General features: G+C 42.0%; 1 protein-coding gene across 4 annotated transcripts in view; it reads left to right on the top strand.

Moving 5' to 3' along the window:
• The window catches only part of kif26aa (kinesin family member 26Aa), a 183,739-nt gene that overhangs the window by 60,662 nt on the left and 99,595 nt on the right, over positions 1-23,482 (top strand). For all 4 annotated transcript variants that reach the window (XM_046291099.1, XM_046291098.1, XM_046291097.1 and 1 more), the window contains exon 3: positions 13,095-13,559. In XM_046291099.1, the coding sequence (XP_046147055.1) occupies positions 13,095-13,559 (465 nt within the window). The remainder of the gene's footprint in view (positions 1-13,094; positions 13,560-23,482) is intronic.

Genomic DNA, 23,482 nt, shown 5'->3' with positions numbered 1-23,482 from the left:
CCCTTTGCCATAATATTTAATTTTGTGCATTTAATTAGCTGTATATGACATTTAAATGTGTATGAACCTTTTTATAGGTGAATGCTGTGTGTGTTTAACAATAAAAGCTGCAGGTTATTCTGTAGGCCTAGGTCTATGCAGCCTGGAAAGATAGAGCAACTAGGAAAACAACTTAGAGAGGGTAGAAATAGAACTACCCAACAAATATCATTTAACCTTGAAGAAAATACTGGTAGGTAATCAAATTATATATCCATTATTAAGTCCAACTCAGTGAACATGTAATTACTTTTTAACCTACAGTTGTATCATGTATCCAAGGACATATTCGCAAATTGCCGATACACTCGCGAGAGACAACATTCAGCAATTTCTCATATGATAGTCTAGGTTAGAATAAACGAGTGACTTTGCGACACGGTAGTAGTGGACTTTGGATAATCTTTGTTCATTGAAGTGTCAACAGCCGCCACAACTGCTGCTGGAACGCCCAACTGTCATCTGTGAATGAGAGAGGCTGATTTACATTGTGAGAGAGTAGAGAGACCACTATGTTCGTCTCTGTTTAGTTAGTTTTGGAAAAGTTAAGTAGATAGCACACTGATGAACTTCGTCCCGCGCTTGGAAAAGGTCCTTGCTCGCGCTTGTGGGCTCACCTGCCTGCTGGTGTTTTTAGAGAGGACTACTGTCGGGAGAGAAAATAAGAGCTGGAATAAGACCTGTTAGGGCCGAGAATTTAAGGTAAAAAATAAATAAATTGATTCTCTAATGTTCAGTTCAGGTGCAAATGTTCGCTATTTGTTTTACTTGATATTGAATGCAGTGATATAAACTATATTATAAATTGGGTGGTTCGAGCCCTGAATGCTGATTGGCTGACAGCTGTGGTATATGTATGACAAATGTTTATTTTTACTGCTCTAATTATGTTTGTAACCAGTTTATAATAGCAAAAAGGCACCTCGGGGGTTTGTGGTATATACCACGGCTAAGGGCTTTTGTGTTGTGCGTAAGAACAGCCGTTAGCTGTGGTATATTGGCCGTATGCCACACCCCCTCAGGCCTCATTGCTTAAGTGTACTTAGTTGTCCATGTTCAAACATGTTATAAATTACATTTAGGTGGGAAATGATCCTTCCACGTGCTGAACCATATGACAGCCATGTGCCATAATGATCACAGTTGAATGCAATCCTAGTATAAAGGCCTATGGCTCTATATGTGTATATAAATGTGTATATGTGTATATAAATGTGTGTGTATATATATATATATATATATATATATATATATATATATATATATATATATATATATATATATATATATATATATATATATATATATATATATATAGTTGGAAGTTTACATACACCTTAGCCAACTACATTTAATCTCAGTTTTTCATGGTTGGGATGGTATTCTTCAGCTTACAAGCCTACCCCTTTTCCCTCCAAACATAATGATGGTCATTATGGCCAAACAGTTATATTTTTGTTTCATCAGACCAGAGGACATTTCTCCAAAAAGTCCCATATTTGTCCCCATGTGCAGTTGCAAATTGTTGTCTGACTTTTTTTATGGCGGTTTTGGAGCAGTGGCTTCTTCCTTGCTGAGCGGTCTTTCAAGGTTATGTTGATATATAACTTGTTTTACTGTGGATATAGATACTTTTGTACCTGTTTCCTCCAGCATCTTCACAAGGTCTTTTGCTGTTGTTCTGGGATTGATTTGCACTTTTCGCACCAAAGTACCATCATCTCTAGGAGTCAAAACGCGTCTCCTTCCTGAGCGGTATGATGGCTGCATGGTCCCATGGTGTTTATACTTGCGTACTATTGTTTGTACAGATAAGCGTGGTACCTTCAGGCATTTGGAAATTGCTCGCAAGGGTGAACCAGACTTGTGGAGGTCTACAATTTTTTTCTGAGGTCTTGGCTGATTTATTTTGATTTCCCCATGATGTTAAGCAAAGAGGCACTGAGTTTGAAGGTAGGCCTTGAAATACATCCACAGGTACACCTCCAATTGACTCAAATTATGTTAATTAGCCTATTAGAAGCTTCTGAAGCCACGACATCATTTTCTGGAATTTTCCAAGCTGTTTAAAGGCCCAGTCAACTTAGTGTATGTAAACTTCTGACCCACTGGAATTGTGATACAGTGAATTATAAGTGAAATAATCTGTCTGTAAACAATTGTTGGAAAAATGACTTGTGTCATGCACAAAGTAGATGTCCTAACCGACTTGCCAAAACTGTAGTTTGTTAACAAGACATTTGTGGATTGGTGGAAAATAGGTTTTATTGACTCCAACGTAAGTGTATGTAAACTTCCGATTTCAACTGTATATACTGTTTATGCATGTGTTGTTGTTTTTTATTTTTTTTACAAATTATATGTTTCTATAACAAGGACTATATCTTTAGCCACTATGTGATGGAAGAATGTGATCAAACTTTAGATAAAGTAGAGCAAGTATTATTGTACATTTGTATAACTTTTACATATAGGTTATTCAGTTGTAAAGACAGCTTTCCAATCCAAAATGTTTCCATGCTTTTCATCAATATTTCATATGCTACTGGTATTTATATTTCATACTTTCGTTTTGTTTCTAACCAATTGACCGCCCAAATGTATTGATTTTTGGGGGAAGAAAGTATTTGGGCTTTGTGTGGTATAAGATAGGGCTATTATTTCCTACATCTGATAAAACATGCAAAAGGTAATTCTGTTGGCCTCATAGTAGGCCAAGCTCTCTCAGTAGCTGTGGGAAAGTAAGGGGCAAGGAGGTTAGAAGTCGCAGACTCCAGCTGGTCCACTGTAAAACCACTGTACCAGGGGCCAATTTAGAAAGAATAGTCACGTCTGTCTCAACAGTTTCTCAAGCATTAGGAGAAGGGAGAAAGGGGAAACACCATTGTCTTGTTGTTTAAACACCCTGGGCATCGACTGTTAACGACGCAGTACCCGCATTTGTATGTGTAGGCGTATAGGAGTTTAAGAAAACATGGCCGCATTGTGTGGCTAGTTAACGGCTTAACTCAACAGGCTGTGGTAGGAAGTCCATAAACTGTGCAGGAGACACACTTGTGTGAGAAAGTATAGATTAGAATTTGCTGTTGTATCCTTGCTGCTGTATAGTGTAAACCTTCTATTTCCCCTCTGGTCTGTTTGTAAAGAGAAGGAAGCGGACAGAAAGCAGAGAACATGAAGACTGGGATTGAATGTATGTTGGAAACAGTAGTCGTCTCTTAGTCCCTGTCATATCACTGTAATCAGAAACATCTCTTAGTCCCTGTCATATCACTGTAATCAGAAACATCTCTTAGTCCCTGTCATATCACTGTAATCAGAAACATCTCTTAGTCCCTGTCATATCACTGTAATCAGAAACATCTCTTAGTCCCTGTCATATCACTGTAATCAGAAACATCTCTTAGTCCCTGTCATATCACTGTAATCAGAAACATCTCTTAGTCCCTGTCATATCACTGTAATCAGAAACATCTCTTAGTCCCTGTCATATCACTGTAATCAGAAACATCTCTTAGTCCCTGTCATATCACTGTAATCAGAAACATCTCTTAGTCCCTGTCATATCACTGTAATCAGAAACACAGTCCCTGTCATATCACTGTAATCAGAAACCCTAGTCCCTGTCATATCACTGTAATCAGAAACATCTCTTAGTCCCTGTCATATCACTGTAATCAGTAAAACATCTCTTAGTCCCTGTCATATCACTGTAATCAGAAACATCTCTTAGTCCCTGTCATATCACTGTAATCAGAAACATCTCTTAGTCCCTGTCATATCACTGTAATCAGAAACATCTCTTAGTCCCTGTCATATCACTGTAATCAGAAACATCTCTTAGTCCCTGTCATATCACTGTAATCAGAAACATCTCTTAGTCCCTGTCATATCACTGTAATCAGAAACATCTCTTAGTCCCTGTCATATCACTGTAATCAGAAACATCTCTTAGTCCCTGTCATATCACTGTAATCAGAAACATCTCTTAGTCCCTGTCATATCACTGTAATCAGAAACATCTCTTAGTCCCTGTCATATCACTGTAATCAGAAACATCTCTTAGTCCCTGTCATATCACTGTAATCAGAAACATCTCTTAGTCCCTGTCATATCACTGTAATCAGAAACATCTCTTAGTCCCTGTCATATCACTGTAATCAGAAACATCTCTTAGTCCCTGTCATATCACTGTAATCAGAAACATCTCTTAGTCCCTGTCATATCACTGTAATCAGAAACATCTCTTAGTCCCTGTCATATCACTGTCATCAGAAACATCTCTTAGTCCCTGTCATATCACTGTAATCAGAAACATCTCTTAGTCCCTGTCATATCACTGTAATCAGAAACATCTCTTAGTCCCTGTCATATCACTGTAATCAGAAACATCTCTTAGTCCCTGTCATATCACTGTAATCAGAAACATCTCTTAGTCCCTGTCATATCACTGTAATCAGAAACATCTCTTAGTCCCTGTCATATCACTGTAATCAGAAACATCTCTTAGTCCCTGTCATATCACTGTAATCAGAAACATCTCTTAGTCCCTGTCATATCACTGTAATCAGAAACATCTCTTAGTCCCTGTCATATCACTGTAATCAGAAACATCTCTTAGTCCCTGTCATATCACTGTAATCAGAAACATCTCTTAGTCCCTGTCATATCACTGTAATCAGAAACATCTCTTAGTCCCTGTCATATCACTGTAATCAGAAACATCTCTTAGTCCCTGTCATATCACTGTAATCAGAAACATCTCTTAGTCCCTGTCATATCACTGTAATCAGAAACATCTCTTAGTCCCTGTCATATCACTGTAATCAGAAACACATTTGTCTTAGTCCCTGTCATATCACTGTAATCAGAAACATCTCTTAGTCCCTGTCATATCACTGTCATCAGAAACATCTCTTGTCCCTGTCATATCTGTAATCAGAAACATCTCTTAGTCCCTGTCATTTGAATCAGAAACAAACTGTAATCAGAAACATCTATTGTCCTCAGAATTTCACTGTAATCAGAAACATCTCTTAGTCCCTGTCATATCACTGTAATCAGAAACATCTTTTTGTCCCCTATAATTTCAATGTAATCAGAAACTTCTCTTAGTCCCTGTCATATCACTGTCATCAGAAACATCTCTTTGTCCTCTATAATTTCACTGTAATCAGAAACCGATACAGTTTACACACAGTATTTGTATGTATGTCTGAGCATAACTTCCAATACTGTTTGAACCCAGGTGTATTGTCCTCAGAGAGATCTATAAAGAGAAGCCACTCCTAACCCAGGTGTATTGTCCTCAGAGATATCTATAAAGAGAAGCCTCTCCTAACCCAGGTGTATTGTCCACAGAGAGATCTATAAAGAGAAGCCTCTCCTAACCCAGGTGTATTGTCCTCAGAGAGATCTATAAAGAGAAGCCTATCCTAACCCAGGTGTATTGTCCTCAGAGAGATCTATAAAGAGAAGCCTCTCCTAACCCAGGTGTATTGTCCTCAGAGAGATCTATAAAGAGAAGCCACTCCTAACCCAGGTGTATTGTCCTCAGATAGATCTATAAAGAGAAGCCACTCCTAACCCAGGTGTATTCTCCTCAGATAGATCTATAAAGAGAAGCCTCTCCTAACCCAGGTGTATTGTCCTCAGAGAGATCTATAAAGAGAAGCCACTCCTAACCCAGGTGTATTGTCCACAGAGAGATCTATAAAGAGAAGCCTCTCCTAACCCAGGTGTATTGTCCTCAGAGAGATCTATAAAGAGAAGCCTCTCCTAACCCAGGTGTATTCTCCTCAGAGATATCTATAAAGAGAAGCCACTCCTAACCCAGGTGTATTGTCCTCAGAGATATCTATAAAGAGAAGCCTCTCCTAACCCAGGTGTATTCTCCTCAGAGATATCTATAAAGAGAAGCCACTCCTAACCCAGGTGTATTGTCCTCAGAGAGATCTATAAAGAGAAGCCTCTCCTAACCCAGGTGACAGTACTGCAGGTCTCATTCTCTACACTGTTGACACTGTCATCAATAACCATAAGTCATTCTCTCCTGGTTGTTTTGCAAGTTAAGTCCCATGGTGTAAATTCATTAAGGACGCTTCCTCCAGAAGGCGTAGAAATGGGATTATTACTCCAGACAGAAGGCAATAACTAACTCAATTGGGCTTTTTTAAAGTTTGGGTCCCATTGGATTTTGGTTTCTCATCCACCAGTCGTGTCTCATGTGATAAGGCTGTCTATTTATGAAGAACCACTCATTCCTCTCGCATGACATTGTGCACAAAAACACAAGAGACATTCTCAACAATGTTTTTTTTAATCCCAAAAAGTTATCAAAGTCAGATAACGAACTGGTCGTTGGAACGCAGAGCTCCCTGGAGCCTTGAACAGATTGCAGCATCTGGCAAAGCCTGTCCACCAGACCCCAACCCCCTGTCAGTCCACTCCCATGCTCCCCTGGCCCAGACAAAAGCACTCAATCACCAAGCACTGTTGCTGAGGATGGCTCTTTCTGCTCCTGACCTCCGGCTCACTCCAACACAACATAAACCTCAGTGACATATAGGAGGGGAACTCCCGCTCACACCCCCGCCCCTGCACCCACGCCTGAGACACAACCACAGGCAGGGCCAAGCGCAGTTTATTACCAACCTTAAATCAACTTTTATACAATGTCCAGTGCGAGGATAGAGAAGTTGTGCATTGTGTGTTGTTGAGGTACTGCGAGCAGCTGTCGTGAGTTCAGTGTGCGTTCAAGTTCACTGTTCAGAATCAGGACTTCTTGGGAAGGTGTTTGAATAATGATTTAAAAGGGAAACATTTCACTCACAGTGTTTGAATGTTGGTTATGGTAATAGATGTGTTCAGCTGAGTTTATTTCCTTTATAAAGGTGTCTAGCGATGAGTTCAGTAATCTATCCCTCATGACTACTCAACAAACTGTTGTGTTGATATTACTAGACATTGTTGAACTACCCTATTCTGTAAAAATATGTTCTCAATCGGATGTTAAGGTAGTACAGTACAGCGGGTGTTTTTCAGGTCTTTCTCTTGGCTCATATTTACCCCTGTAGATATCTTACACCACCCATCAAGGAAGGAAACTTTTTTCAGCAAAAAAAAATCTTTGTAGCCTGTGTTATCCTTCCTCTCTGCCTCATTCTATCTTTTCTGCTAAAGGAGGATTCTTGTTTTACCGATCTGAGCCCTTAGGTAGTCTCTAAATGTCTTGGTCTGAAAAGTTTTCTGTAACGTCCTTTAGTGATGTGCGGGTCAGATGTTTGTTCACCCTCACCTGCCCACAATTACTGTTAACCATCTGCGGATATAGAAAATGCGCTGTACAGTCAGAGATGGCGGAAGATTTTTTTGACAGGCTTTTAGGTAGGCCTATGTTCTGCTTAGGATTTCCAACATTTCGGTAGGCTATTTGTTAGTCAACTGTTCTATAATTAGATACATAAAATACATTTTGATTGGTCACGTACACATATTTTGCAGATGTTATCGTGGGTGTAACAAAATGATTATGCTCCCAGCAGTGCAGTAATACCTAAACGATACAAACATTAAACAAAGAAAAATAAAGGAATGAAGACAATCTGAAATATTAGACGAGCAATATAAATGTATATGTATATGATTGTGTGTATAGACACTCCTATTATTACATCAATAAAAAAGGGTGAGTACAGCAGTAGTTATATAGGATGAGCCTTGACTAGAATACAGTATATAGATATAGGCCTTCAGAAAGTATCCCCTTCACTTTTTACACATTTTGTTCTGTTACAGCCTGAATGTAAAATTAATTAAGTTGAGATTTTGTGTCACTGTCCTACACACAATATCCCATAATGTCAAAGTAAAATTATATATTTTTTAAAAAAAAAAAAACGACATTTATTAAAAATGAGAAGCTGAAATGTCTTGAGTCAGTAATTAATCAACCCTTTTCTTATGGAAAGCCTAGATAAGTTCAGGACTAAATATTTTCTTAATAAGTCACATAATAAATTGTATGGACTCACTCTGTGTGCAATAGTGGTGTTTAACATGATTTGTTTATGACTAGCTCATCTCTGTACGCCACACATACAATTATCTGTAAGGTCCCTCAGTTGAGCAGTGATTTTCAAACACAGATTGAACCACATATAACAGTGAAGTTTTCCAATGCCTCAAAAACAAGGACACCTATTGGTAGATGGGTAAAAAAAACAGACATTGAATATCCCTTTGAGCATGATGATGTTATTAATTACACTTTGGATAGTGTATCAATACATCCAGTCACTACAAAGATACAGGCATCCTTCCTCACTCAGTTGCCGGAGAGGAAGGAAACCGCTCAGGGATTTCACCGTGAGGCCAATGGTTACTTTAAAACAGTTACAGATTTGACTGTGATGGCTTTGATAGGAGAAAACTGAGGATGGATCAACCACATTGTAGTTACTCCACAATCCTAATCTAAATGACAGAGTGGAAGCCTGTATAGAATACAAATATTCCAAAACATGCATCCTGTATGCAATAAGGCACTAAAGTAAAACTGCAATAAATTTGGCAAAAAAATGAAGTTTATGTTCTCAACACACAGCGTTATGTTTTGGAGAAAACCAATACAACACATCACCAAGTACCCCTCTTGTCACGTGTGCTCCCTCTCCTGCCTTTAGGTCACCAGGCTCCTCGTTAGGGTGCACACCTGTCAGCAGGACTCCATCACCTCCTTGATAACCTGACCTATATATGTCACTCCCTTTGGTTTATTCCCTAGTCGTCATTGTTTCTGTTCCTGTGTCAGTTCTGTGCGTTATTCGTGTGTTCTTGTTTTGTGTTATTTTACTTTTATTCATTAAAACACTCTGAACATGCTTCCCGACTCTCAGTGCACATCATTACAACTCTTCATATTTTCAAGCATGGCGTTGGCTGCATCATGATATGGGTATTCTTGTCATCGGCAAGGACTAGCGAGTGTTTAAGGATAAAAATAAATGGAATAGAGCTAAGCACAGGCATAATCCTAGAGGAAAACCTGGTTCAGTCTGCTTTCCACCAGAAACTGGGAGACAAATTCACATTTCAGCAGGACAATAACCTAAAACACAAGGCCAGATATACACTGGAGTTGCTTACCAAGATGCCATTGAATGTTCCTGGGTGGCCTAGTTGACTGAAATCGTCTTGAAAATCTATGGCAAGACTTGCAAATGGCTGTCTAGCAAAGATTAACAACCAACTTGACAGATCTTAAATAATTTTTTAAAGAATAATGTGCAAATATTGTACAATCCAGGTGTGCAAAGATCTCAGAGACTTACTCAGGAAGACAGATGTCATAGCTGCCAATGGTTATTCTAACTCTATGTATTGACTCAGGAGTGTGAATACTTATGTAAATTAGATATTTTTTTACGTTTCATTTTCAATAAATTTGCAAGCGTTTCTAAAAACATGTTTTCACTTTGTCTTTATGGGGTATTGTGTGTATATGGGTGAGAAACATGTATTTTATACAATTTAATTTCAGGCTGTAACACAACAAAATGTGGCATAAGTCAAGGGTTATGAACTTTATTTTGTATTTATTTATTTTACATTTATTTAACTAGGCAAGTCAGTTAAGAACAAATTATTATTTTCAATGACGGCTTACCAGGGAACAGTGGGTTAACTGCCTTGTCCAGGGGCTGAACGACATATTTTTTTTACCTTGTCACCTCGGGGATTCGATCTTGCAACCTTTCGGTGACTAGTCCAATGCATACTGTATGAAGTGGGTAGAACAGTATGTCAACATTATTAAAGTGTCCAGTGTTAAATGACTATAGATATTGTCATGTTTTGTCTTAGATTGTCTTGTCATTTTGCTTTTCCCTCTGTTCATTTTCCCCCTGCTGGTCTTTTTAGGTTCGTTCCCCTTTTTCTCTCTCCCTTCCTCTCTCTCTTCTCTCTATCGTTCCGTTCCTGCTCCCAGCTGTTCCTATTCCCCTAATCAATCATTTAGTCTTCCCACACCTGTTCCTTATCTTTTCCCCTGATTAGAGTCCCTATTTCTTCCCTTGTTTTCCGTTCCTGTCCTGTCGGATCCTTGTCTATTGTTCACCGTGCTGTGTTTGTGTATCGCCCTCCGCTTACTGATGAGCTCTGGCCTTTAACTGGACATGAAATGACAAAATGACCAGCGGAACCGCAATAGAGACAGAGGCGGTTGGTGATTCTCCGTTCCCTCTCCATAGTCGAGATGCGAATACCCCCCAGCTGCATGGGCTCAACACCTGAGTCAGTGGGGAAAGATGGTAGTGTCCGAGAGAGGGGAGACACAGTTAACGCGAGCTCTCTTCTATGAGCTCGGTGACGAAGATCTACCCGTCGTTCAATGCGAATAGCGAGTTCAATCAAAGAATCCACGCTGGATGGAACCTCCCGAGAGAGAATCTCATCCTTAACCTTAGCGTGGAGTCCCTCCAGAAAACGAGCGAGCAACGCCTGCTCGTTCCAGTTACTGGAGGCAGCAAGAGTGCGAAACTCTATAGAGTAATCCGTTATGGATCGATTACCTTGACATAGGGAAGACAGGGACCAAGAAGCTTCTTTCCCAAAAACTGAACGATCAAAAACTCTTATCATCTCCTCTTTAAAGTTCAGATAATTGTTAGTACACTCAGCGCTTGCCCTAGTAACCTTCTTTTCGTTCCTGTTTCTACTCGTCTGGCTGTTCTTCAGTGGGCTCACTCTGCCAAGTTAGCTGGCCATCCCGGCGTTCGGGGTACGCTTGCTTCTATTCGCCAGCGGTTTTGGTGGCCTACTCAGGAGCGTGACACGCGCCGTTTCGTGGCTGCGTGTTCAGACTGCGCGCAGAAGAAGTCTGGTAATTTTTTTTCTGCTTCTGCTCCTGGTCTTGCTGGGTCTCAGTCTGTTCCCTGCCATCGCATCTCTCCTGTTCTTGTTCCTGCCCTTGCTGTGTCTCAGTCTGTCCCTAGTTGTTACTCTCCTGGCCTGTTTGGTCCTGTTTGCTCTAAAGCTTTCAGTTCTCTACCCGTGTCTCATTTTTTTTTTAGAGTAGTACCCTAGTTTCCTTTTTTTTCGTTTTTCCGTTACGGTCCTGAGGAGAGGAGTTGGGTTCTTTCTCGGGATGTGCTGGACCGTTTGTGATCTATGATTTCCTCCGTTGCCGCCAGTGTTCCTCCTCGAGAGCGCCAGGAGGCGCTCGGTGAGTGGGGGGGTACTGTCATGTTTTGTCTTAGATTGTCTTGTCATTTTGCTTTTCCCTCTGTTCATTTTCCCCCTGCTGGTCTTTTTAGGTTCGTTCCCCTTTTTCTCTCTCCCTTCCTCTCTCTCTTCTCTCTATCGTTCCGTTCCTGCTCCCAGCTGTTCCTATTCCCCTAATCAATCATTTAGTCTTCCCACACCTGTTCCTTATCTTTTCCCCTGATTAGAGTCCCTATTTCTTCCCTTGTTTTCCGTTCCTGTCCTGTCGGATCCTTGTCTATTGTTCACCGTGCTGTGTTTGTGTATCGCCCTGTCGTGTCGTGTTTCCCTCAGATGCTGCGTGGTGAGCAGGTGTCTGAGTCTGCTGAGTTCAAGTGCCTTCCCGAGGCAACCTGCAGTTCAAGATCGAGTCTCCAGTCGGTTCTCGTCATTACGAGTGGAAGTTGTGTTTTTTGATTGTATTTTTACTTTACTGGATTAAAGACTCTGTTTTCGCCAAGTCGCTTTTGGGTCCTCATTCACCTCCATAACAGATATACTATATATATACTATACATAGGGAAGCAGTCCCTAAGGTGCAGAGTTGAGTACCGGGTGGTACCCCTTGACTTTTTCCACATTTTGTTACGTTACAGCCTTATTCTAAAATTGATTAAATTATTTGATTTCCTCATCAATATACACATAATACCCCATAATAACAAAGCAAAAAACAGTTTTTTTAGAAATGTAAGCAAATTTATTACAAATAAAAACAGAAATACTTTATTTACATAAGGTTTCAGACCCTTTATTCAGTGCAAAAATTCAGGGCTTGTTGCTTCTCTTCTGTTGCCCTAGAATACTAAATTAACCCCTTGCTCACCAGAATAATGTCATAAATCAATAGAATGAATGCTTCAATCTAGTTGACATCTGTACAGTTTTATCTTTTATCTCTGCTTCTCTCGGGCAGCAAAGATGTTTAGGGCCGGGGAGAAAATTAAATAACTCTAAACATTACATCAGTTTGGCTGCTTTTAAGGAAATAAACTACCCAACATCAGCTCAGTTCCCTTGACGTGTCATTTTGAGGTTGTGTATGTCGCCTCACAATCACCACACGTGACAAAGCCGGCACTGCTGTCATTCTATTTTCACCACGTTTACCAAATCTTTCCCAAACATTAGGCTACTGTTCTGGCCCTCCCTTCAATTTACTTTAAACTCTCTATTTCGCAGCACTTCTCTTATTGAATTAAACTCTGTTTTCCTTTTTGCCAAATTATTTGGCAATTGCCGTGTATTTGGTGCGCTACAGTTAGGCCTTAAAACGCCAGATAAAAATAATGTAAGAAAAACCTCAATGTAGCCTATAGATATGACTTGAACAAGAATTGTACATTTATGGATTTTCAATGCATTGTTTTCCCTCAATAGTTCATGACCCATAACCACGGGGACTGCAGGTTATGAGTCAACCCTCACATCACATCCTTATACTGCTAACTGTTTCCTGAAGCTGTGTTGTATTCGTTGAGACTCTTGGATACCCATCTTCCATTGAGGCCATTGAGTTGATCAGTGGATATGGTAGTCATGACTACCCTAGCTCTTGATGGTGTGCACTTCTCTGTGATGGTATACGCCTGGAGCCTGTGTGTATGTGTGTGCTTGCATGTATGTAGGCTATGTAATGTGTTTCTCATTTAATAGAATACTGCAATATATGTTTTCGAAAAAGTAGCATATCAGAAATAAGAGAAATGAACTAAAATGAAATGATCTTGAACAAACCTAAATATTTGAGATCTGACTCGTGGGTTGACTCTAATCTCGTTGTTTCTCCACAGGACCCGGGCTTCGCTGTGTTCCTGTTCGACAAGCTCCAGCACCTCCAGTGTCCACATAGGGGCCCGTATGCTAGAGAGGACAGCACCTGCCAGGTCTGTGGCACTGCCCTCCACCAACTGAGACGCCTGGCCCTGCAGAAAGCCTTGGGCCTCACCGGAGACATGCCCGACCTGCATCCTGGAGCCTTCTCCTCAGGGCTGACCCCCCGCCCTGCCGCCCACAGCGTGGGCACCCTACCCTGCCAGGACTGGTCCATGGAGGACTCGCCAGCCAAGCAGCCACCCAGGTTCTATGATCAGATTCCTGGGGAAAGGTTCAGGGGGGGACTCCAGGGTTGGGGTGGGATCCAGAGCAGCTACATGGGAGGGTCCAAGTCCACGGTGACTCCCATACCACAGCACTTTCTGGAGGGAGTGTGGAGAGTCTCTCGTGTCAGGAGGGATCATCATCCTCATTCTGCTATGGTAAGTTCATATTCTCTTTTGTTTTCTTTAGGTTAGGTTATTTTGGGCTAGACTTCATTCATACAGTTTCGGTCTTTTAAGCATTATGAAATGTATTCAGACCTGTGTTTGTCCTTCTTCTGAAAGCTACCTAGTAAACACTTTCAGGCCGAAATGCATCATTTTTGGGGGCAAAAAAGACACCTTGAATTTGTCCTCCATTTTCATTCACTTTGGTTAGTGCTGCACGGTAACACATTCTACTTTTTTATACTCCATGTGCTATGACAAAACCATTCAGGTCTGAGAAAAGACCTTGGTTTTGCTGTTACCTTGGCAACGCAGAACAATTTGAATTACTGTGACTCTAGAAAGGGTTAGGAGTTGTGACCAGGGTCAATGGGAAAGGACTTATTTCTCCATCCATGGCTTCTGTTAGGAGTTTGGTTGCCAAGCATGACATTTCCAGCTCTCTGGAATAGTGTGTATTTGACTGAAACTACTGTAGTTTATGTATTCTTTTTTTCAGGCCACTTATTAATTAGGCTTTATTAAACGACCCAGTGTCAATTTTATGGCTGGCCCTATAATCATATCATCATGATTCACACTCCTAGTTCAAGGCTGAGGCTTCTTGAATACCACTCCAGTTAAGTGACATGACAGGGCTGCCACCACAGGGGGCCTTCATCTGCCTGAATGAGATGTCACCCTCTGATGATGTCATTTGGGGTGTTAATCAGGACTCGGGGGCGACATGACCAGTGTCAAGGCAGGTGCCTGCTTCATAGCTCAATATAAACAGTGGAGTTGGGAGTCTCAGTCATATAACTTATTTTAGAGATGATCTTTTTAACATTTGCCTCCTACTCCATTCATAGCAGAATAATCATGCATAGTAGTTAGTCAGATAACTTTTAATCCACCTCGTACTGTTTTGGGCATCCCTCTCAGGACATTATCTGATCTAGAAAAATGAACTATCTATATATTGGTGTAATGAAATTAACACACCACTACATCATCTAGCCTGTACAAAACTAAAATGCCATCCCCTCTGACTCACAGTCCACTGAGGAACACAGAAGGTAAACAAAGCTGAGGTTCATATCACCGGAGAGTTACAGGCAACACAATTCAGCTTCCTTTTTACACTTTTCTTATAAACAACTCTAAAGGTTGTTTGGCTAGTGCCAATTCAAGTGACGGACTTCATCCCCGTTGAAAAAGGATGACAGTAGGTGGAGGCTGCTGAGGGGAGGACGGCTCATAATAATGTCTGGAACGGAGCGAATGGAATGACATCAAACCATGTGTTTGATGTATTTGATACCATTCTACTTATTCCGCTCCAGCCTTTACCACGATCCCGTCCTCACCGATTAAGGTGCCACCAACCTCCTGTGATGGCAGTCCAGTTAGTCTTAGGTAAACCCAGGTAGATAGATGTCGGCCATGACTATAAAGTACACCCCAAGGCTGCATCAGTAGTCATTAAACAAGCAGATTGCCCAGCACAATACTCTCCGAGCCGGGATCACAGCCTTCCAAACACCACTTGACCTTCCTATCCGGAGATTGAACATTAGGTCATCTCAATGCGGAAGGATTATCACGCTGATGATGTCCATTGTTGACCTCACCGCCACACAAGTACCATCCATCCATGTACCAACTAACTCCCAACTCCAGTGACGGGCTGATTAAACTTGGGAACACGGGAATGGTCTCCTGGCTGCCACACGCCACCATGCCAAGTGAGTCTGGATTCGTTTCAGACACTGCTTTCAGACACATGGGATCTAAAGCATAACCATGCTTTAAACTGTATACCCCTCCATAGAGGCACTCCTATAGATTAGGCATCACAGTCCTGTTTGTAATGGGGTTGTAATGAGGGCCAGAAATCAATGGGGAGAGGATTGGATATGCAAATGTTGTCTGAGGTCATTGTAGAATCTACAGAGAGAATGGTCACTATTGATCGCGGGCGAGATTTGTGAAGTGCTGGACAACGGCATTAAGTGCGTGTTGCGGCGAAGTGGAGGAGGAGGCTGTGGGTCAGAATGGGATTAATGCCAATTTCTCTTGATTGAAGAGAAGAAACGGATGAGAAACTGAGTGGTTTGATTGATTGGACGATTTGGGTGTGGAGGATGACATCGAGACGACTGATGGACCAGAGAACAGCTCTGATTGGCTTATCTTCTGTCTTTTGTGTCGATTGACAGCTACAATAGTGAGGGCTGACCTCTATGCCTAATGGTAGCCTCTGGTCAGAGCTGGTTTTACAGCGGATAGAACTGAGCTCTGTATATAATTACGAGATGCTCTTGTCTCCGCCCTAACAATGGGAGTCGTTGTCCCAAAGGCAGGAAGGCAGGTGACAAGTCTAGGTCCAAAATAAGCTCATATGGCTTATTTTAGACAGATTTTGGCAAAAGTGAAACCTCTCGCTTCTCCTCTTCCTCTCTGGAACCTCTCTACCCAGTCAGATACCTTTTAATAATGTATTTTCTGATTGAATAGAATTGCTTTGAATTTCACAATACTAGAAATGGAGGATGGTAATTTGGTAATTTGTCTCTTAACATCTCACCTGATATCCCAAAGTGTGTTCTAAAAACCAAATAAAATATTTGTCTCCTTTTGAAAACAAGAGTATGAGCGTGTATCCACCCAGTATGTATTGTATAATAATGATCCTAAGTATGTTGTATGTTCATTTGCTATGCTGTTGGGATTTACAGGCAATCTGTTCTCAATGTTTATTTTCTGTGTATCTGTTAGCATCCTCTCCCTCCAATGTCAACAAGTGCCTCTGTGCTGCCAAGAGTTGGACAGCTAATGCTTTTGATTGAACGTGTGCCGTTTAAGGCAGCCAATCGTATCCCCTATTCCTCCTCGGTGTCTGAAAGCAATTAGACCTTGAGCTGGCACATCGCATCCCAATTACACAAAAACCTCAGTTGGACACCTCAGAGAATTGAGTGCCCCTGCAGGGACCTTTCAGTGGACGTATGGCAGGTGTGTGTGTCTGTGAGCGGGTGGTGTGTGTGTCTGTGAGCGGGTGGTGTGTGTGTCTGTGGGTGGGTGGGGGCCATGTGGGTGCGTGTACGTGAGTAGCTGTGGGATGTGCCTGTGGGCGGGTGGGGTGTGTGTGTGGGGTGTGTGTGTGGATGGGTGGGGTGTGTGTGTGTGTGTGTGTGTGTGTGTGTGTGTGTGTGTGTGTGTGTGTGTGTGTGTGTGTGTGTGTGTGTGTGTGTGTGTGTGTGTGTGTGTGTGTGTGTGTGTGTGTGTGTGTGTGTGTGTGTGTGTGTGTAATGATCTACACTCACCAGACAGTTTTCAGGTACACAACTCTTTCATGAAAATGAATCGCTCCTACAGACAGTGAGTCAAGTGGCCGTGGCTTGCTATATAAAGCAGGCAGGCAGGCATCAAGATATTCAGTTACTGTTCTATTGAGTGTTAGAATGGGCAAAATCAGTAACCTGTGACTTTGACAGTGGTATAATTGCCGTTGCCAGGCGCGCCGGGTCCAGTATCTCAGAAACGGCCGTCCTCCTGGGCTTTTCACCCGGAACAGTGTCTAGGGTTTACCGAGAATGTTGCAACAAACACAAAATATCCAGCCAGCGGTGACCCTTTGAGCCAAAACAGCTCGTTGATGAGAGAGGTCGAAGGAGAATGGCAAGAATCGTGCAAGCTAACAGGCGGGCCACAAACAGATATATATATAACGGCACACTACAACAGTGGTGTGAGCACGGCATCTCGGAATGCACAACTCGTCGATCCTTGTCACGGAAGGGCTATTGCAGCAGACGACCACACCCGGTTCCACTCCTATCAGCTAAAAACAACAAACAAGAAGAAGAGTGGAAAAACATTGCATGGGACATAACATCGAGTTCAGTTTACCTGAGTGGTCTGGTCAGTCCCAAGACCTCCACCCATTAGAGCATCTTTGGGATGAGATGGAACAGGCTGTTTGTAGCATGAATGTACCGCCATCCAACCTGTATCAACTGCATGATACCATCACTTCAGCATGGACCAACATCCCTGTGGAACGTTTCCGACACCTTATAGATATGATTTAATTAGGGAGGAGGTAGGCGAGGGCACTGGAGACAAGGAGACGTGTCAGTAATGCTCTAAGGAGACACCACCCCATTCGGCCGAGCCAGATGGTTCAATGCCATCTGCAGCCTTCGAATGCTGCCCCTACCAGACAAGTGACTCACCAAATTCTCAGAGGAGAGAGAAAGGTGTTGGTTTATGTTGAGACTGAGAGAAACAAGGGAAGGACAAATGGAAGAGAACACAAAGGAAAAGGAAGCCAGGATCATGCCTCCCTCCTCTCTGTGCTGACAGATGGGGCCTGGTTCTCACCTGAGGTGAATAAGCACGTCTGACATCCATCTGGGAGGCTTGGCTTGGGTTGAGTGGAGGAGTGGGCACACCTCACGCTTCACTGGCTTCCCCCATTTTGGACCGGGCTCTGATTGTGAAGGACACGATCAAAGATGAGGATTCAGAGAAGGGTCTGTAGTCATTTCAGTGTACCATGCTGAAATATACAGACAGATATAGGAGTATTAATTAGATGAATATAAGCATTTTCCATCAAATAAATTGTTCCATTCATTGAATTTACTAAGACTAAAATGTTTGATTACTGGGAACAGAGAAGGACTAGACACATACCAACAAAGCAAGCTATATTATTAGTTTAATTTCTATTTTGTAGCCTACACCTGGTTTTTTTTATCAGACTTAGTTGACAAGCAGAAAAGGATCAAGAGGTTGAATTGCCGATCAAAGATGTATTTTTTGCACAATGTTGAAAACCAGGTGCAGAAAAACAGCCTCACAAACTGTGAAAGGTTTGATCGACAAAAAAAGTTGTTTCGCTTTCTGCTTCAAATCACCAACAAGTCCATTTGAGCCAACCCAAATGGCAGGCACACTGTAGGGTTCCTCCCTCTCAATTAGTCCCATAGGCATCACATTTCGTGAGCATTTTTTTAAGCGTTTCTTGTTGCCCAGAGTGACCTTCCCGCTGTCATCAGTACCTGGGTCTGCTCTGGAACAGCCGTGCCAATATTGCACACCTCCAGGGTTGGGTAGGTTTCTTTCTACATGTAATCTGGTACAGTTACTAGTTACCCTTCCAAAATTGTAATCGGTAACATAACTTTTGGACTACCCCAAAATCAGTAACATAATCTGATTACATTCAGATACTTTTAGATGACTTTCCCGTTAAGAAGCATTAGAAGAAGACAAAAATGTATGTTACCAATTGAACAACATGTATTGGACAAAAATGAATGTTAAAGTTTACATAGCTGGCCATATATGGATGTTACATTTTACTTTATGGGTTGGTTATGTCGGCTTCTTCTAACCCATCGCTTTCTACTACATATAATAATACGATTCAATTTATCTTTACATTAAAAACCAAAGTCTATCACAATTCCAGTCATTCCAATATGTTATACCCCTTGATCTTCAAGAATAGGATTCGGATATATGGAATTATAGATTAACAAAATTGTTTAACCTGATCATAACCCCAAAACTAAGGATTTATAAGACAGCCCTACTGTTTATGATTTTGTTGTCATGGAAGACTGATTGGGCTCATTGATTCAAGTCGAAAAATACATGTTACGCTCATGGAATGGCATGCTTTGAGCACTAGTAAAGTGAAAAACAAATGCCACATGCTGCATTTTCTATGGGCCTATTGTTTACCTTTTTGTTATATCTTGATATCTTGATAATATGCAGTTCTTTAAAAGGGCAAATCCACAGATGAAACAATTATAAGGACTGATCATCCATGATATCAACATTATTGTTTTAAACAGGTTATGAGGCTATACAGTGTTTGTTACATTTAAAATGGAACTAAGCTCATGAAGCATTTCTAAGTTATATTCGTCAAGAATCAGTTGATATATATATAATTTATAAGTCCAAAAATGAATAAAACTACAGATTGCCCCTTTAAGTCTATCAAAAGTGTGTGAGTTTGAGCATGTGTCCATTAGGCCTATGGATATATATTTTTTGAACAGCATGAATTAGATTGAGCAATAAAAGCCTCACTTTTATTCCATAGGCTGGGTCCACACTATGCAGCTGCTGCTAGAGCACATTTTTCACTGGCTGTCCACTGGTTTCAAAAACAATGATTGACAGGCAGCTTAAACTTCTTGAATTCAAACATTATTGGGTTCGAATAAACATTTAGCCATCCACAACAATCATAATCCGTAAGGCACAAATAGTTAAATGAGAGAGTAGCATTGTTTCACATCAATGCGCTATGTACAGTATATATCAATAATAAGTGATATCCATATCGCCGTAGACGACACCACTGCTGTCATCCGATCATGGAACGGGCAGTCCTTCCCCGGGAGGAAGAGCAGCTCCGTCTTGCCGAAGTTCAGCTTGAGGTGGTGATCCGTCATCCACACTGATATGTCTGCCAGACATGCAGAGATGCGATTCGCCACCTGGTCCAGAAGGGGGAAAGGAGAAGATTAATTGTGTGTCGTCTGCATAGCAATGATAGGAGAGCGTTTATTAAAGTTGGATAATATTTGGATGCTGACAGTAGTCGCACCATTGGAAGACATGGCATGGACTGTAGCCTACAAAACCCTATACCTGCTCTTTTCCCGCAATCCATTAAACACATTTGGTGTGTCATCCTAGTGGTCTCTGACATCATAGTGGTCTCTGACATCATAGTGGTCTCTGACATCATAGTGGTCTCTGACATCATAGTGGTCTCTGACATCATAGTGGTCTCTGACATCATTAGTGGTCTCTGACTTGTGGTCAGACTCACTCAGGTGGAACAAACTTAAAACTTGCTCCTTTTTTCAATGTTGATTTGAACGTCACTGAGAAAAACAGAAAATTGTCAAAGATTATATCGCAAACATCCTTTCGGAATTTAAAAGTAATCTTCAAAGTAATCATTTCGTTTTTCAAAAGTATGTGTAATCTGATTGCAATATGTTTGCTGCTAACGTAACAGATTACAGTTACCGTTTTTAAAAAACATCTTACATGTAATCGGTTATTCTCCAACCCTGTTGGACAACAACCTCCCAGGGGTAGGGAAGGAGTGAGAGAGAAAGAGAATAAGAAGAGAATGGAAAAAAGAGAGAAACATTTTCTACTTATGAATGCTAAAACTACAAATCTCAAGCCTCATACACTAACAACAAGGAATTATAGCAAAGCACGCTCACTGAAAAGATACTAGTCTCGTAAATGATATATTCTGAGCTGAAAAAATGTAGAATTGACTAACGGGTGAACCACAAGGCCAAACAACCGCCATAGCACCGTATATGACCCAGTTCCATAATTCATTAAGTCATGTGACTTGACTTATTGCTTTTAGTTCCTCGAGGTGCAAAGGGTCAGTACTGTATGGATTTGTCTGACTCTGGTTACACCTCAGCCACCCTGGTTACACCTCAGCCACCCCGGTAACATCCCAGCCACCCTGGTTACACCTCAGCCACTCTGGTTACACCTCAGCCACTCTGGTTACACCTCAGCCACCCTGGTTACATCTCAGCCACTCTGGTTACACCTCAGCCACCCTGGTAACACCTCAGCCACCCTGGTTACACCTCAGCCACCCTGGTTACACCTCAGCCACCCTGGTTACATCTCAGCCACCCTGGTAACATCTCAGCCACCCTGGTAACATCCCAGCCACCCTGGTAACATCTCAGCCACCCTGGTTACACCTCAGCCACCCTGGTTACACCTCAGCCACCCTGGTAACATCTCAGCCACCCCGGTAACATCTCAGCCACCCCGGTAACATCCCAGCCACCCCGGTAACATCCCAGCCACCCCGGTAACATCCCAGCCACCCCGATAACATCCCAGCCACCCCGGTAACATCCCAGCCACCCCGGTAACATCCCAGCCACCCCGGTAACATCCCAGCCACCCTGGTAACATCTCAGCCACCCTGGTAACATCCCAGCCACCCCGGTAACATCCCAGCCACCCCGGTAACATCCCAGCCATCCTGGTAACATCCCATCCACCCTGGTAACATCTCAGCCACCCCGGTAACATCTCAGCCACCCCGGTAACATCTCAGCCACCCCGGTAACATCCCAGCCACCCCGGTAACATCCCAGCCACCCCGATAACATCCCAGCCACCCCGGTAACATCCCAGCCACCCCGGTAACATCCCAGCCACCCTGGCTCTTCACACCCACACTGCCTTACCCTAACACCATAACCTAGCCCTTACATCATAAAAATATGGACCTCCAATTTAGACCCAAATGTAGATCTCCTGCTGGCCATTAATAGGCTACTGCTCTGCTGGCCAGCCTCTACCTTTGAATTATTATAGGATGTGTGAGAGGAGTTTTTGGTAATATATACAGTCGTGTTCAGTGGGATGTGGGTGTTTGAGTGATTCTGGATATCTGTAATCTGTTCCACTGCGAGGAAGAGACAACATTATTCTACAATCTACAGCTCGTTATCTACCCATCAGCCATTTGGGTCTGACTTCCAAGTTGCAACATTCCTCCTTGTGGCTTATTCACTGTGACTTCCATTGAAGCTCGGAAACAAAAATAGCGAAGCGTAATGCATCTGGGTTACTTGTTGCCATTATCTTATATGTAGTTTAAGCACACCCGTGTCACGTACAGGTACGCTCACTCAAACTGCCATGCTATAGAATGAGAAGACAACGTGCTACAGCGTCTATGAGTGGCACCCTGGAGATGATTAAAACGCGAGTGTGTCACGAAGGGCACCTTTGAAGCCATACTGAAGGTGCCTCTTCCCATGGTCACATGTGTCTGTCAGACTAGTGCGCTCCTGTTAGGGGTTATATAAATAGCACTGCTATCAGGTGTAGTCGGCAGATGGTTTACCCCTGGGGTGGATAAACAAGTTACCAAACAAATACTGTTGTTGTTTGTACTGTAGACATGCTTCAACAACCATATAGATACGTATGTTTGCAGTCTTTGTGGGGGGTGATTGTGGGGGATGATTAAGGGGAGGGTGATTCGGGGGGGGTGATGATGATGTAACATGCCAAAGATTAACAAAGAAATAACAGCTTGCTCTACCTTTTTATCATAAGGTATTTAATTCTATAAATTATCTCAATGTAAATACTATATATAGATTGGGGGAAGACGCTGTTTGTTAGGAAGAACCCCCCCAAAATACTGTTCTTTTCATTAGGATTGGAACAATTTGAAAGAAAATAGAACTTGACCTATGAGAAATGATGATTCCCTGACCACTGTTATGTTTGAGTCAATTTCTCTGTTACTGCCAACAGAAAAGCAGTAGATCGGGGGTAGGCAACTAGGTTCAGCCACGGGCCGATTTTTGTCAGAGAAGGTGGTTCGGTAGAACACTATGATAATCATTTGTATACTGCAAATTGACCACAACTAAGCCCAAAAAAGAGATTGTATTTGATAATAACAATCATATAATTCCTTTATTACATTGAGACACCACCACGTCTCTTTTTTCTATTCATGGGAATACTTGGGAACAGTTTCCTGAATTAAAATAATTTTACTGTCAAAAATGTCACTTTGGGGGGCCAAAAGAAATCACTCCGGGGCCGGTAATTGGTCCACTGGCCGCCTGTTGCCAACCCCTGCAGTAGATCAAATTGCTAGCCATCAACAATTATAGTTGCCTGTATTAACATACATTTTACATATACAACTACCATGTACTTGCCCTTCTTTTACTCAGAGACCTAGAATCACTTTAAGAGCAATAAGGGGGCATCTGTGACAATGTGGCAGCTGGGGGCGTCTTGGCTGTGTCAGTGTGGCAGCTTTTTGTTGTTGACTACTTCCGTCCTCTCTCTGTGTGGCGGCGCTTCCG

The sequence above is a fragment of the Oncorhynchus gorbuscha genome, linkage group LG12 (genome assembly GCF_021184085.1).
Source record: "Oncorhynchus gorbuscha isolate QuinsamMale2020 ecotype Even-year linkage group LG12, OgorEven_v1.0, whole genome shotgun sequence".
Classification (NCBI taxonomy): domain Eukaryota; kingdom Metazoa; phylum Chordata; class Actinopteri; order Salmoniformes; family Salmonidae; genus Oncorhynchus; species Oncorhynchus gorbuscha.
The sequence above is the reverse complement of the archived record's forward strand: the minus strand, read 5'-3'. Positions and strand labels throughout refer to the sequence as shown.